The sequence below is a fragment of the Tenrec ecaudatus genome, chromosome 10 (genome assembly GCF_050624435.1).
Source record: "Tenrec ecaudatus isolate mTenEca1 chromosome 10, mTenEca1.hap1, whole genome shotgun sequence".
Classification (NCBI taxonomy): Eukaryota; Metazoa; Chordata; class Mammalia; order Afrosoricida; family Tenrecidae; genus Tenrec; species Tenrec ecaudatus.
In genome coordinates this window covers 157,577,234-157,593,374 of record NC_134539.1, presented here as the reverse complement: position 1 = coordinate 157,593,374, position 16,141 = coordinate 157,577,234, and the positions used below count along the sequence as shown (strand labels likewise).

Below are 16,141 nucleotides of genomic sequence, written 5' to 3'. Positions count from 1 at the left end.
TTCCACCCCATGGGCATCTGGACTCCAGGAATTTTCCAGGTCTGCCCTGTCTCAGTAGGCCCCCCTGGGAAATGGGCAGACAGGGTGGCGGGCAGACATAGGTGACCCCCAGCCCTGTCCTGGGGGGCCAGCAGTTTGGTCAGGGCCCAGATCTTTCTTCACAGAGCAGAGAGGGGCCTCTGTGGGCCCTGTCCCCAGCCCCCCAGCTACTGAAAGCTCAAGTGCCCTTGGCTGTGCCCTGACCAGACCTCCACAGCCCCGCATTTCAGCAGAGGCCCAGGCTCCCATCCCCAGCAGGACCCCATGGGCACAGGACACATACCTCCTGCCCCCAAGGGCAAGGCCCGGGCCGCCCCAGATGGGAGTGGAGGAGGGGAAGAAAGGTGTGGGGGCATCTCTCACCTCCTTGTCCCTCCCATGTGCAAGAGCCCAGCAGAGCCCAGTGAGGGTCCTCTTGTCCCCCCCACTTCAGCTCAAGGGCCTGCCAGGCAGTGAGGAAGGCACACCTCCCAGGAGTGGGGGCCCTGTCCCAGAGAAGACGCTGGAAGCTCAGGGAGACTGTTTATTGACACGCTGCGACCCCACAGCAGGAGGGTGGGGAGCTGCTCTCTTCTGACAGGAATACAGCTTGTCTGCTGGGGTCCAGCCCCTGCTCAGCTCTGTCCCCCCACAGCCAAGGTGCTGGCTCCCTGGAAGAGCTGGGGTCCAGCCCAGCCCACAGTGGGGCAGCGCCGGGCAGGACGGGCATGGTGCGCACAGGACCTGCATGGTAAGCACGAGTGGGCGGGCGGGCAGCGCCTGAGGGCATGGCCATCAGCTGAGCAGGGGGGCAGATCTATCACTGGTCACTGTGGGCTTCAGCTGGACGTTGGCGAAAGGGTTCCTGCAGAGAGGAGAGGGCTCTGTGAGTGGGACATCCTGCACTCCCCTTGCCGACCCAGCCCTGCCGGCAGGGCAGCTCCCAACAGGCCCAGTGTGGAGCTCAGCTGGCGCCAGGGGGGCCGTGCCCGCCCCACATGCTCCAGGCAGGCAGGCACGCAGGCACCAGCTGGTGAGTGGACATGGTGCGACAGTTCGGTTTCAGGCGATAGGTGGACATCCGCCAGGTGAGAGCCAGAGGGCTTGTCCAGTTCCCAAGCAGGATCCCTAGCCACAGCCCACCCACCAGGCAGCACGGAGCCCAGCCTGGGCACAGACAGACACGCAGGCCAGCAGGCGTGCAGGGAGAGCCAACACAGACATGGCCATCCTCGGCCAGACACTGCCTGCTCCCTCGTCCCTGGGGCCACAGCTGATGGACACACGACTGAGAGACAGGCGGAGACGGCATGAAATGACACAGATGGGGTTGGGCCGCAGGCCCGCACACCACTATCCTTGGAAACCACGCAGCGGGAAGACAGGCAGACTTGGCCCACAGCAGGAGCCATTACCTGCAGCATCCGCGGCCCTCATGCCACCCTCCTCAGAGCAGCAGCGGTCACCTGGAGCGTCCTAGGCCGAGCTGTGCCCTGTGCGCCCCGGGAGGCACAGAGGTGGGGTTGCGTGGGGGCACCCTGTTTCCCAGGACTCAACTCTGTGGCAGAAACAGCTGGGCTTTGACAAGGGGGGAGGGGTGGCAGAGACTAACAACAGGTCACGTGTGACTTGGTGTCTCCGAGATGACATCAAGGTTCCTTTCCACTCTCGGCAGCGGTCACGCACCGGCCTTTAGGCCACACTCAGCCCCAGCTTGCTCAGGCTCCTCTTTGGCGCTGGTCTCCCACCCCCGGCTGCTCGGGCTAGCTCTGGCTGCCCTGCAGTGGGTGTCCTGCCTGCCCTCCTTGAAGGAGATGCTAACTTTTGGGGTATGTCTTGGGGGCCCTGGTCTGTCCACACGCCCAAGGCCAAGTGCGGGGCTTGGTTAGAGACAGGGCACACAGTCACCGAGCCAGGAGACCCAGGCCCAGCGACAGGAGGGCCAGCTGGGCACCCACCAGTCCACAGGGTCCCTGAGGAGCCCTCCCGGCCCTCCCAGGAAAGCTGGTGGCAGAGCCCCAGGACTGGGGGGCACATGCTGCCCAGAGAGTTCTCCCACCCTCCCTTGTGTGGGGCTCTCAGGTTGACCCCCTCTCCCCCACCTGCCGGCGCCACCAAGACTGATGAAGTGGGGAGGAGGCCTGTGGGTATGGGTGGGGCTAGCATTGCTATGAAGCAACGTCTGGGAGTCCCAGGCCCTGCAGAATCCCAGTAGGAGCTGGGTGCCCCAAAGGAGACCCTCAGACTTGACTCCCAGCCCATCCGGCACCAGAGGCTGGCCCATGGCCTGCTGTGATCAGGCCTGGTCAGGCTGAGACAGCGCAGAGCTCCACCAAGGCAGGGCTTTCAGTGACAGACTGATGGGGGGGGGGTCTCCACACCAAGACGGAAGGGGCGCTGGCTTTCTCGATGAGCACGCCAGCCAGAGGCCCTGAACAGAGTGCCTGGTTGAGGTCTAAGTTCAGCGAACAGCAGCAGGCTCCCAGATCTGAGAGCCAGAGCCCCAGGAGACAATATGGACCTGAGAGCTAAACATCCACACTCAGTCCTTGGACCCCATCCTCAGATTTGAGGTGCTTTTGCTCCATCTGGGGACCCCCGCTAAACTTGGGGTGCCTTCACTCCATCCTTAAACTCCATCCTCAGACCGGGGTGCTCTCCTCCGTCCTTGGACCCCCTCCTCAGGCTGGGGGTGTCCGTCCCTTGCCACCAAGCGGCTCTGATGTGAGGTCCAGATCCCCAGTTGAGGCCACTGTCTGCAGAAACGCATTCAGCCAGAACAGCCTTTGAACACAGCCCCGCCCCCGCCCCCGCCCCCCAGCCTGGGCGGTGCAAGGTGGTAGGGGGTATCCAGGGTCCAGCTGCTGCCTCCTCGGGCAGGCAGACGCTGCCCCTCTGAGACCCGAGCGAGGGAACACTCGGTCTGACGGGCAGCCGTCAGAACCTGGGCAGGGCAGGGTGTCCCCTCCCACCGCCTCAGGTGGCTCTGCGCCCCTGGGACCTCCCAGGCCAGCCTGCTGTGCCTGGCGCTCTGGGATTCTGTGATGCACCAGGGCGGCGGCCAGTTCCGAGCCTCCTCCCAAACCCCTGGGAGTGCTGTCCTACAGAACATTCCAGTGTCTATGCTTTAACTGACGGTGTTCCCTGGGAGGAGAGGACATGCACCCAGGGCCTGCCCAGTCAATGCACTTTAATTACGGGGAGGGCCAGCCCTGGGGGGATGACACGCTCCCGGTCTAGGATGGGGCTGCCCCTGATCCCCAAGCCAGTGCAACTAGAGGGGACGGCTGTGTGTGCGCGGGGGGGGGGGGGAGGGAGGAGGGGTGGCTAGGAGGTCCACAGGGGAGGCAAGGTCTGCAGCAGCTTCATTGGCCCCTCCTGACCCCTGACATTTGGGGACGGGGTGGGGTAGAGGCTACAGGGAGCTGGGAGCCAAGACAACAGGGCTGCAGAGGGACCAGCCAGGTACCCCCGACCATTCCTCCCCACACCGCCTGTGTCCCACCCCTAGCTCAGCCCCACCCCGATGCTCCATCAGAGATGGAACACAGTCCCGAGAGCCCGAAGCGAGCAGCACTGATCGTGGGGTCCCCCCTGATTGGAGCCCAAGCGCCCAGCAGAGAGAAGGCGCAGCCGGTGGGTGGCGGCCAGACCCAGCTACCGAGAGTCAGAACCCATGACAGGCGAGAACTGGGACAGGCAGGGTGTGGGGGTCCAAGGCCCGGAGCACAGCACCAAGGACCGGGGACCACCCTCTGGCCCTGACCCGGGCCACAGGGCCTGCCCAGAGCCACACCAGCACAAAGACCTGCAGTCACTTACTAACTAGCCAGGCTGCTCAGAACCGGGCCACTTCCACGTCCTCGCTGCAAGGAAACACAGGGTGCGTTGGAAGGGGTCAGCAAGTGGGGGCCAAGGGTGCACAGGGCAGGGGAGGGGCACTCAGCACTGCAGTGCATGCCTCGGAGGGCAGGCAGACCAGCCCCCAAGGGGCTTCACTCTTTCTCCAAGGTGGTCCCCAGGAACACGGGAGCCCCCCACCGCCAGGGTGCCTGACCAGAGTGAAAGGACAAAGCAGGGGCTCAACCACCCCCCCACCATGGGGCCCGGCGGCCTGTCGGCGCCAGTACTTCCCCAGGCTCCACGGAGCCCCGACGTGGCAGGGACCGGGAAGGAGGAGCCAGATCCAGCCCAATGCAATAAATAAAACTTTTATTCAAACAACAGACTGCAGCACAGGGCACAACGTTGTTTTTTTAAAAAAGAAAAAAAAGGAAAATTATTTTCAGCACTTGACACCCCACTAGCAGCGTGGCTGCTCCGGGTCTACGTTCACCTGCGCGCTGAGCACGGGGTCCCCTGGACTGAAAATCTTTGCGCAGAATGAGAGCAGCGACAGGGAAGGCTCTCCCACAGTCTGCCTCCAAATCGGATGCCTCGGGCCTGGGTCTTGCTCTGCATCTGCGTCACTAACACTCCGGCTGCCAGGGCCACGGCGGGCGGGCTTTGACAAGTCTTGCCAGCAAAGGAGGGTCATGGCGTCCCCGACATCCCCCAGTAGCCGGAAGGGCTCAGCTGGGCGGTGGCCCGCTCTCGTCCCAGAATTCAGTGGGTGTAGAGATAATACCAGTAGCCGGAAGGGCTCAGCTGGGCGGTGGCCCGCTCTCGTCCCAGAATTCAGTGGGTGTAGAGACAATACCAGTAGCCACTGAGTCCCATGTGTTTTTTTCTAAAGTCACCGAGACACACAAAGAGACGGCACACACTTAGCCCAGCCATGCCCATGGCTGGAGGGAGCCACGGGCGGCTGGCTATGGTCATGCCCAAGCCTCCGACCCGGGCCAGCCTCGCCACCAGGCACTCGCTGTGCTGGGGAGGCGGGTGACCGCAGTGTGCACACCCAGGCCGGTCAGAGAAATGATTTCCAAAGCTGGGTGCGGTGGGGGTCTCAGGAGGTCTTTGGAAGGTCCGTGTGCAGCTGGGCAGTGCCTGCTGCGACCACCCCCCCTCGCGCCAGTGCACCGCGTGAGGTAGGGAGACCCCAAGCGAGGAGGCCCATGTCCACCTGCGGGCTGCACCCTCGGGAGGTGGCAGGACGCCAGGCCCTGCGGGCGGGCTCCCTCACTGGGCACGGTGGCTCCTTGGGTGGGGGCTGCCGGTCAAGCCCTTGGTGCCATGGCCCCGCGGGGCTGGCCGGGCAGGGGGGCAGGCTGGGCCTGGAGGCCGGGGGTCAGGCCAAGGGAACAGTACGGACCCCGAGTCCATGCACATCGGTTTTGTTTGTCGGGAAAAACAGTCCTTTCCCTAGTTTTTCATCTTTTTGTTTTTTAAAGTTTTTTTTTTCTTCAAACTTGAACCCTGGCTCTTGACGAGCCGTAGAAAAGGGGTTGCGCTCCTGACGCCGCAGCGTGCCGGGCGTGGGGGGGCCCGTGGCGGTGTCGGCGGGGGGGGGGGGCTACGGACACACGGTGGGGGTGGGGCAGCACCATGGATCCTGGGGCTGGGATCAGAGTTGGCCAAGGCTGCGCTGATAGCAGGGCCCGGAACAAACCAATGAGCAAAGAGCGATGGAGGCCAGGGGCAGAGGGTGGCGGGGTAGGGAGAGCAGGGGAGGGGACGGCAAGCTCTCCAGAGCCCCAGCGTTGCGTGGTCCGCGCCTCACACTGTGGACACCAGGGTGCCACTGCCACTGTGGACAAAGCACAGGAGAGCTGCCAGCCTGGGTCGGCGGCCTGCAGCGGCCTCGGACGCTCAGAGTGGCCCAGGGCAGCCGGCACACCCATTCTGACCAGCCCGGTGGGAGCGGGGAGGCCATGAGGACAGCCACAGGGTAGAGAGCACAGGGGAGCTGGGCGGGAGGCCGGGTCACCAGGTGTCCCACCCAGCAAGAAGCAGACCTGACCACCTCACGACGGGTCACTTGCCCTCGGCCGGGAGTGCAAAGCCTGTGCTGCTGGGCGACGCCGGGAAGCCACTGGCCTCAGCCCAGCCTGGGGGCCTCCACCTGCCCTGGGAGCCGCTCCCCACCCACCTACGGCATCCAGCCCGACCCCTTACCTGCTCACAGACCGCGCTCCATAGTCGTCCAGACCCTAGGAGGGAAGGGGAGGAATGTCAGGGCCAGGACCCGAGCCCTGGAGTCCATCTGCACCGGCAGGTGGTCTTATGAGGCAGCCCAGCAGGACTGTGAGCAGTGGGTACACCCAGGCCTTCCGGGAGGCATCACACCCTGTGGGCACCCCCAGAGAGCAGATAGTAGGTGACAGACTACGGCCAGGGTGTGGCCAGTATGAGGCTCCATCCCCTGGGGGAAGTGGACCCCCATGGTGCTGACCTGGGGGAAGGCGGGCACGGCCACGCTGTAGGGCCTCTGCTTGAAGGTGCTGGCCGGCTGGGCTGGGAAGGCGCGGGAGGACGTGCCGTAGTCGGGTGGCGGCAGGGCCAAGTCATCCTTGTCCAGCAGGTTGCCGGTGCTGCTGCTCTTGCCCTGCTGCAAGCTGTGGTGGCCGAGGGACAGGGGGTCAGCCTGCTGCCTGCTCCTCCAAGGCCCAGGTCTGGTCCCACCCTCCAGGGCAACTCCCTAGACTGCAGCCCACACACCACTCCCATCCGATGGCCCCCACAGAGCTGGACCAGGGCGAGGGAGGCCAGCAGCCAGGCTGCACCTTCCCACAGGCCCCTCCCAGCTCAGGGCCAATGCTTTCACCACCTGCCGGGGGCAGGGCCCACTCACCTCATGTGCAACCTATCGCTGACGTCACTGTCCAGGACCCTGGTGTAGGAGAAGGGGAACCAGCCCCGCCTGCAAGAGAAGCCCCCAGGTAAGTTCCCCACAAACCCACCCCACGCCCACACTGGGGTCTGCTGTCCAGTTCTAAGACTTTCACTCCTGAACTGCTGGGCAGTGTGTGTGGAGGGAGGGAGGTGGGCCCGGGGGTCAGAGCCTGCACGCCGAGCCTGAAGAGCCTGGGCACCACCACTCACCAGGCAGCCCGATTCTGCCACAAGCCCACAATCCAAGGACTTGCCACATCCCCCCCGCCATGTGGGGGGCAAAGTGGGCACCAGCTGGGGCTGGATTTGCCGTGCCAGCCATGGTGTCTCGTGTAGCCTCTCTAAGACTACGGGAGAGAGCAGCCTCATCGGTCTACCGAGGAGTGGTGGGTGACTTTGAACCCGTAGTCCTGCAGTTAGCAGCCTGATGCCTGACCCTAATGCACTACTAGGGTTCTTTGGCTCTGTAGTAAGGGGACAACTGTGGATGCATGGGGGCAGCGAGAGCGGGTAGGTGGGCGGCCTGTACCCCAGGGCACCCACAACAAGCTCCTGCTGGCGTGGTCTCCTTGGTAACAGGCAGAGTCACAGTTCCCTGACAGGGCAGGCTCTGCAGGGGAGCCTTGGGGTAGGAGCTTCCCTGTCAGGCACCCGGGTTGTGCCCCAGCCCTGTCTGCCCCTCCCTCCAGTCAGACTGAGTGGCAAAGGCCTGGTGCCAGGGTTCCCTCACCAACCTCAGTTGCTCCCCCTGTGAGATGGGCCAGGATTAAAGGGGGTGCTGGTGACAGTGGGGGCCCCACAGCTGTGATGAAGGATGGACGTGAAGAAGCACCATTCATCCCAGAAGGTGCCTGGGTGGTGTGCAGAGGGCGAGGTGCTGGGCTGCTAACCACCAGGTTCAAAGCCACCCACGGCTCTAAGGGAGAAAGACGAGGCTGTCTGCTCCTGCAGGAATCCAGTCCCACGCCCCTGTGGGCAGCTTCCAGCAGGGGTCCTCAGCACTTGGGGGCTTGTGTGTGCACCCATGAAGGGAGTCAGCGCACACCCATCCCACTCACATCTTCGTCTTCTCACTCTCGCCGTAGTGCCAGCCGTCACGGGCCTCGGGCACCAGCAGGGTGATGAGGTCGCCCTCCTTGAAGCTGAGCAGGGTGCTGTTGTCGCCCGCCGCGTGGGAGAAGATGGCCTTCACCCGCAGGCGCCCGTTGCGCTCCAGCCCAGCGGCCATAGAGCTTGAGCGGGGCAGCGTCTTGTTCTCAGCTGCCGGGCGGCACGACGGTGAGGGCCGGGCACCGGGCAGGCAGTGCCACCGCACCAGCTCTGCAGCCCGCACCCTCACAGACAGCCTGGGTGTGCCCGCAGCCACCACCAAACAGACACGTCTAATGCCCTGAGGGCACACACGTGTGCCACATGCACTCACATGTGCATGAATTCACATGTACCTGCAACCACACACACGCAAGTGCTCATACATGTATATATACTTGCAACCACTCAATGCATGCACTTACATATTCATATACAAACCCATTTGCAAATGCATGCATGCACACACATACATACAGCTACACACACAACCACTCATGTGCACGTACTCACATACATACACACAACCACCCACATGAATTACCTGTAGCCAGTCACAACGCATGCACACACAACCACACAACACAGGTACGCATGTCCATGTATCTGCACGTGCACAGTCACACCTGCACACGGCCTGTGCACACAAGCCACCCCCCCCCCAGCCCCTCAGGAGTGTGGGCAGCCAGGCCCTTACTGGTGGCGTAGCTGTTCTTCGGGGTCACGCTCTTGCGCACGGGCAGGGTGTTAGAGTAGGAGTCACTCAGCTTGCTCTGAGTTTGCGGCGGGGACAGGGACTTGGGCTGGGTGGCCTTGCGGTCAGACCAGGGGTTGTAGTCCTCACTGTCCGGGCCTGAGACACCGTTCATAACAGGCGCGCCATCCTGGCCAGACATCCGCTGTGGAGCACGGGTGGGTGGGCAGCGGGGTTGAAGGCCCTCCAGCAACCCCCTGGAGGACCCCATCCCCCCAGGTTCCCAAGCAGGCCAAGCACTCACCCCCACGAAAGGGGCCAGCTCCGGGGGCACCGGCAGCGGCTTGGCCCCCGGGATGGGGTCTGAGATGACCAGGTTGGACTTGGAGGTTGACAGGGTGCCCGGCAGGATGGCGCCGTTGCCGCTGGCCAGCTGTTGCATCAGCTGCACCGCACGGTCCGGGATCTTGTTGGGGTCCGCACAGGCCTGCTGCCACAGTGGCAGCTTCTGGGCCATCAGCTCCTTGCCCTGCGGGAGGGTGGTGGGGCGAGGCCTGGTGAAGGCACATCCCAGCCTGCCTGTTTGCTGTTGCTGCTGCCCGGTCACCCTGGTCACCCCGACACCCTGTCCCCAGCCCTGTGAGGCCGCAGAGGACACAAGTCCTGCCCCCAAGGGCGCTGCTGGGGGGAAAGGCTGCTTTCACCAGGTGGGTGTCTTCAGTAAGGTGGATCCAAGTCCCTGGGGGGGGGCAGGCCCCCACCTGAAGTAGTGTGACAAGCCTGGTAGCTGTAACAGCTGTCACATGGGCTGGGGCCACAGGGGCCTCCAGTACTGCTCACGGCTGCCCAGCCCCCGGGCCAGCTTCCCAGGCTGTCAGAAGGCCAAAGCCTGGGCCTTGGGGAGTGGGGTTAGGGGTGGGGGTGGGCCATCTCCTCCCCAGAGCCAGCCGGTCTCAGAACCCACAACCCAACTAAGCATGGCCCCAAACCCCAATCCCTTCCACCTGCTCTGCCTCGGCTGAAGGCGGGGGCCTGCCACCAAGTCCAGCAGCAGATTTGGCAGCCCTGCCCCAAAGGCTGCCATGGGGCTGGACAGCCACTAGAGGGAGCTACACCCGAGGCGATGGAGGCACTGATCCTGCAGACTGAGCTGAGCCCCGCTTGCTTGCTCGCTGGCTCGCTCGCTGGCTTGCCCACTGCCGCAGCTGCTGGGAACACAGAGTCTTGCTGCAAAGCCGTGGGCCGCAGGTGCAGCCGAGACTGGGGAGGCCACCCCCCGCCACCTGCCCGCCCACAGCCAAGAGGCACTGCAGGGACAGGCCCAGCTCAGCGCTGGGGCCCGAGGATGACATCCACTGCACACGTGCGGGTGGTACAGGGACCCTGCACTGGGGCATGGCTGCTCATCCCCAGGCTGTGGCCGCCAAGCAGGTGTGTGCACATGCACGTGTGCACTCACGTGTCTGCAAGTCTGTATATAAACAACTGTGCACACGTTTGCACACACGTCTGTGTGTTCTCTTGAAAGGCCCCGGCCCACCACACCTGCTGGGCTCTCAAAATGTCCCAGGCACTGGACCTGACCCTGCCCAGGCCCTACTCATGACCCAGACCCGCCTGTCCCTGTGGCCAGTCCTCCATTCTGGGCGCTCAGAGGGCTCTGCAGATGCCCCACCTCTGGCAGGGGGGCACCCCTCTCCGGGGCATGTTATAGCCCCTCCTGATTAGCCCCCAGCCTAGCTGTGCCTGGGGCATGGCATCCCTAGGACCTGCCTGGCCAGGCTGCTAGAGGAAGGCCGGTGAGAAGAGGCTGAGGCCTGGGCAGGCTCACAGGGGAGCTGAGGAGCTCAGGGGGTCATGGAGGACTGGCAGGCTCTGAAGGCAGGAGGATGCTGTGCCCGAGCTGGGGTGAGCACCCCGAAAGAGGTGAGGGCAGGGGGTGGGAGATCCTGAGGCCCACGGTCAGGTTGAGGGTCATGGGGCAAACCCCTCCTAGGGTCCAGGGGCTTGAGGGGGTCATAGCATCATCAAAGTCTAGGATGAAGAGGTGTTGTGGCCAGAGGCAGGGTCCTAGCCCCTTGAGAGAGGACACTGGCCCCACCAAGGAGCACGACCTCCTGTGGTCAGAACTCTCCGCCTGGGAGCACACTCTCCAGCCTGCCATAGGCTCAGCCTCCCTGGACCAGAATGGAGGGGCCTAGAGCTTGGGGTGGGGCATCTGGAGATCAGTGTAAGGGATGTGGGGCTCACCTTGGAGTGGTAGGGGGAGGGGGAGGGGAACTCACCTTGGAGAGGTAGCGGGAGGGGGTGGAGCTCACCTTGGAGTGGTAGGCGGCCGAGTGCTTGGCCACGGCACACTGCTTCTCCACCAGGAAGCAGAAGCGCCGGCGCTCCTCTGTCAGGGCTGTCTTGTAGCCGTCGGACACGTAGCTCTCCAGCTCACCCTGCTTGTTGCTGATGGCGTCAATGTACTGGCCAGGGAGGGAGGGAGAGATGGTCAGTGGGGTCAGAACCAGGGTGGCTAACCAGTTCCCAAGGGTACCATGTCCCCCAGAGTCCCCACCCCAGCCCCTGGGAATGAGATCAGGGGCTCCCAGCTGTGATCCGGAGGCCCCAGAAAGAAGGGAGATCCATCGGCCCCCCACCCGTTACAGCCACACAGGGCAGGGGTACCAGGAGTTGGGTGGGGACAGACACCGGGTGACAACAGAGACACATGTATCTATGAAGTGGCCTTTCTCCAAATCTTTGGGAACAATTGAAATAGCAGTTTTCCCACCCATGTTCCAGCGGCTCAGGATAAGCCCAGTTAGCCCGGACCTGCAGGCCATCAAACACTGCTGCCATGGCCTCTCAGCTGGCCCCTGGCCACCTCTCAAAAACACCGGATGGAGGAGTCTCTCAGCTGTGTGTGTGTGGACGCCACCAGCAAGCGCAGCTCCTGGCCCAGGACGCAGAGGAAGAGAAGACGGGTCCTGCTGGCCACACTGGGTCCCAGGGCAGCCGAAGAACTATCGGCGGCAGGTTTGCCCAGTGGGTGTGGGTGACATGAACTTTTGACATCGTCAAAAGACAATGGTGTCCCAGGGGCCCCGCCCAGAGAGGCATGCAGGGCTGTGGCCCCAGTCACCAAGCACCTGTTGGGACCCTGCTTCCAACAGGGTGTGGGGAGGGGGACCAAGCCCATGGGAGGGGCTTCTCACACCCAGGAGGCTGGGGGCTTAGAAACCCAGGGCATGGCCCTCTGGATGGGGTGGGTGGGGCTTTCTCTGCTCCCTGGCCCCCCACTAGACGCACATAGGAGGCAAACCCTGGACACAGGGGAGAGGGGAAGGAGAAGCTCCCAGACCCTCCCCAGTGCATCTGTCCGCAGGAACCAGGGCTCGGGGCTGCCAGGCCCTGGCTGAGGGGCTTCTGTGGGGATAGTCTTGGCTGGCAGGATCCACTCCTCTGGCCCTGGCTCTCCCCTGCATCCACCTACTCAGCTCTAGTCCTGCTGGGTGCGTGCGTGGACCCCAGCTGAACAGCCTTGCAAATGAGCCTCTCCCATGGTTCCCATCCCCCGCAAGGGGCAGGCGCACTGCGGGGGTGGGTAGGGGGAGGTGGGTCCCTGACTCTGAGGTTGACTCAGGGAGGTGGGCGGGCTGCTAGCAGGGCGGGGAGCAAGCCAGTCGACTGTTCCCTGGCCCCGCCAGCGCCGCGCCCACAGCCCCCAGGAGAGCTGGGCAGCCACCTGGGACACCCAGCCCCATTTTCCCATGAGGACCCTGCCTAGTCTACTGGGACAGCTCCAGTATACTCAGTGGCCAGGCTCAACTGGCCCCTATCCCACCCAGGCCACCACTCTGGGTGCTGCCTACAGGTCCCTGATGGCACTGGGGATGCCTGGAGCACAGATGAACAGGGAGATGTCTGAGGGGTGCCCCTCAACCCACCCTCCACCTGCACCCTGGTGCTGGGCTCTTCTGATCATGCAGCAGACATCCACAGGGGCTGCTCCTGCTCAGAACTCGGGGCACCTCTCTGCTGGGGTCGGGGAGGGGGATGGGGGTTGTGTGTGTCTGTGTCTGCCTGGCCGGATGGAGAGAGTACGGTGAGGTTGCCCCTGCCCTTCGAGAGGAAGCAGGAGGGCAGGGTGCTAAGACTGATGAGGCATGCGTCCCCTCCACAAGGCAGTGTCCTTCAGTGGTGACCGTGCTAGGCTGACCCAGGCTGCTGACCACGTGGGAATTGGGAGCCTTGCAGTTCACTCTCAGCCATGGCCCCAGTGAAGCCCTGGAGAGCACCCCCAGCCTCCTCTTGCCCGCCACCCCCCTCCCCAAGTGGCACAGAGCCTGGAGGGTGCAGAGCTGGGAGCCCGTGCCCAAGGCCCACGGCAAGGGTGCTGTCTGTCCCAGGTCTGGATAAAGCCAGGCCCCGCTTGCTCTTAATGGTCCACAGTCCCCAGGGCCACGTGAAACCGGGTCACCAGGCCCCCTGGGTCTTCTGGCACAGAGCCTGAGGCCCCACCAGACATTTCTAGGTTTCTAGGCTGGAGAGTGTGTCCTTACGGCCCCCGGGTACTGGCCTCATTAGCAGACTCCCTGAGAATGGGGTGGGGACTTTTATTCTTAAAAGCTCGTTCATTCAGGAAAGCCCGCATGCTGCTGAGCAGACAGGATCATCTTAGCTGGGGCCAGGCCCATGTCCCCCCACCCCTGGGCACCCCAGGTTGGGAGGGGGTTCAGAGGACATCTCTGGGGTCTCCCCGAGGGCAGCCCGGGCAGCATCCACCAGGGCCAGCTGGTGACCCAGCTGCCCCCACACACCATAGCCATGCAGGGCCGCAGGGGGTGGGGGCGTCACGATCCGGGGTTCTGGAGTCAAAGGGACATCCCACCTTCTTTCCCAGGAACCCCTGCTCTTTCCAGGAAGCCAGACCTGGAAATAGAGTCTGGGGGGGCGGGGTTACCCACCACGGGTCGTTGGGAGAAAGCCCCCACAAGCACGCAGGGCCTTTGGGGAGGCAGAGGCTTGCCATCCGCACAGGCCCTGCCCCTGCCCCCGCCCCCCAGGAACTGGGCGCCATGGCGACGGCAGCCACTATGGAAACACCCCACAGAAAGCCCACGAGCTGCTGCACTGAGTCACCCAGTTGAGCGTCCCTGTAATCCGAGAAGACAAAGCCATCAGAACATGTGTCTCCTCTTGGCTTAGAAGCAGCAGTGACTCAGAGTGGGGAGGGGCACTCCAGAAGCCGCCAGCGCCCAGGCCGCCCCGTGGCCCGTGGTCAGTCCCTCCCCTCCGGGTGGATGAATGGGAGTGTGCGTGCGGCTGGGTCGTCCCCGCGCAAAGAGGCGGCCACGCTCAGAGGGAAGCGCTGCGCCGGGCCACGGACCCCAAAGCCCGTGGATTCCGACGCCTGCGCCCTGTGCACACCGGCAGAAGCCAAAACTCAAAAACACTTTGGGGCCCTGTGGGCGTGGCAGAAACAGAACCATAAGCACCTGCGCCCTGTGCGCGAGGCAGGAGTTGAACCACCAACGTCTGCGCCCTGTGCGCGCGCGGCAAGAGCCAACCTCAAACACCCGGACCCTGTGGACGTGGCAGAAACAGAACCGTAAGCACCTGCACCCTGTGCGCGAGGCAGGAGCAGAACCTCCGATACCAAAACCGCCCTCCACAGAGGTTTCCATGGCTGGTTTGTCAGATTGCTTGGCCTTTCTGGGAGCCACCTCTGGGTAGAGGCGACTGCGCCTCCAGTTTTCCACGTGGCCAGCCAATGAAGAGCATACGACCATAGGCACCCCGCCCCCAATCCTTGAGCTATGTGAAATTAGCTAGGCGGCCATAGGCTCAGCCACCCCAGGCGGGTGGCGACAGGCCCGCATGCAGCGGAACCAGCCTCTGCCATTATCTTTCGGTAAGATCTAAATTATGGTGATTTTGTTTTTGCTTTGCTTAATCACACAGCCCTTTAAATAGAAGTCATCGCTCCCCTCTCAGACCAGGATCAGAGAGGAGAAGCCATGTGCCTAAGGACCCCCAGACCCACACCTGCAATGGATGCCCCCGGGGACTGAACGGGACCCAAAGTGGCCCTGCAGCCCGTGCCCTCTGTCCCTTGGCTCTCCAGAGATGGCTGGTACCACCAGCGGGGCTCTGAGGCGCACAGGTGTAAGTGAGGCAACATGCTGCTGGGGGAGAAGCCTGGCAGGAAGCTCCCTGTGCAGGTCAGCGGCCTCTGAGCCCCTGCACCCTCAGAGTGGCAAGGAGGGTGTGGTGGCTGCCCCCAGGATGGGGGTCCCAGGTGTCCCCTGATGGTGTAGAATCTAGAGTCTCAAGGGTCATGGCCCAGCTGCTCGCTGAGGGCTGGGGTCTGCCCCATATCCCATGGGCACCACCCACCGCTCCACTCCTATGACTCCCATAGGCTCCTCAGAGCACTAGGGCACCCCAGCACCCCCTTTTCCTAGTCCCAGCCATGCCTGGCATGAGTGGGCAGGTCTGTGTCCTTACAGCAACAATCCAGGGACCTGCTATGCACCCCACCTCTCCTGCCCACCTCAGACCCTGCAGGTGTCCACCCAGGCCCTGTGACCTGGGTGCTGGCCAGGCAGCAGGCAGGTCGCCCAGGTTTACAGGAAGCTGCCTGCCCCAGTTCCGGCCGAGCACTCACTCCCCACACCTGTTCCCTGACCTACAATGGAGGCACGGGCAGCGACTCAAGGAGAAGCAGCCCTTGGAAGGGGCAGGCACTTGGACCCAGGCCCACTCCCAGGAGTCATCCCAGACAGACAGAGTGACTGGACCGGGACCTGAGGGTGCTGAGGCCCTGGACCTTTGAGCAGCGAACACTTGGTAAGAAGTTGGGGGGTGGGGAGAACAGACGGGGCGTGTAGCACAGAGCCTGCAACGCCGCTGGCCCGAGGCCACCCTGGAACCTGCTAACTCAGGGTGGCCGCATGGACCCCAGCAGAGGTGTACTCAGCAGCACTCGGTGGCCGTCTGTCTGTGTCTTTCCAAGCAGCTCTGGGTGGGACAGCCTCCACCCATCTCTGGCTGGGCAGTAACTGTGTCCACATCCCTAGGGCCGTGATCAGGGGGCACAGTTAATTTAAGAAAACTGTCATCGCCCAACATCTCTGGGCCTGAGGCTCAGGACAGTAGATAGGAGACCTGAAGCTTCAGGCCCGGGCAGGGCCCGAGGGAGAGGTGGAGAAATTGTTTAGGAGGCCGGGCAGCATGTTGTGCTGGGGCGGGCGGAGAGTAGGGGCTGGGGTCTAACCAGCTGCCAGGCTACGGGGCTCTCTCCGCCAGCACAGAGACAAGTGGGGAACACACGTGGAAAAGAGTCCAAAGGGCTAGCGGACCCCTGAGAGCCCCGGCTTCTCAACCCTGGGGGCAGAAGGTACTAGATGATGCCCGGCCACCACAGCCGACTGCTCTGCAGGGGCCACACGGGTTCCTGCATACAGCAAGGGGAAGAACACATGGAACAAGACTTCAGCCCACACAAAAGACGGGGTCTCCGAGACAGGCGGGACGCCGCGACTGCAGCTTTCAGTCCCCGGCTGGCCTGGAACT

At 63.5% G+C, this 16,141-nt stretch overlaps 1 protein-coding gene across 4 annotated transcripts in view; it reads right to left on the bottom strand.

The window, feature by feature from the left end:
• Nucleotides 1-555: 555 nt before the first annotated feature.
• The window catches only part of BAIAP2 (BAR/IMD domain containing adaptor protein 2), a 44,548-nt gene continuing 28,962 nt past the window's right edge, over nucleotides 556-16,141 (bottom strand). The window contains exons 7-15 of one of the 4 annotated variants that reach the window (XM_075562333.1): nucleotides 10,894-11,046; nucleotides 8,880-9,104; nucleotides 8,579-8,780; nucleotides 7,851-8,052; nucleotides 6,752-6,820; nucleotides 6,353-6,515; nucleotides 6,076-6,110; nucleotides 3,841-3,884; nucleotides 556-883 (exon numbers count right to left, since the gene is read on the bottom strand). In XM_075562333.1, coding sequence (XP_075418448.1) covers nucleotides 3,857-3,884; nucleotides 6,076-6,110; nucleotides 6,353-6,515; nucleotides 6,752-6,820; nucleotides 7,851-8,052; nucleotides 8,579-8,780; nucleotides 8,880-9,104; nucleotides 10,894-11,046 — 1,077 coding nt within the window. In that variant the 3' untranslated portion in view covers nucleotides 556-883; nucleotides 3,841-3,856. Of the gene's footprint in view, nucleotides 884-3,840; nucleotides 3,885-4,213; nucleotides 5,708-6,075; nucleotides 6,111-6,352; nucleotides 6,516-6,751; nucleotides 6,821-7,526; nucleotides 7,709-7,850; nucleotides 8,053-8,578; nucleotides 8,781-8,879; nucleotides 9,105-10,893; nucleotides 11,047-16,141 lie in introns of those variants that run through there. The other 3 variants (XM_075562331.1, XM_075562332.1, XR_012786502.1) reach the window with 3 other exon arrangements.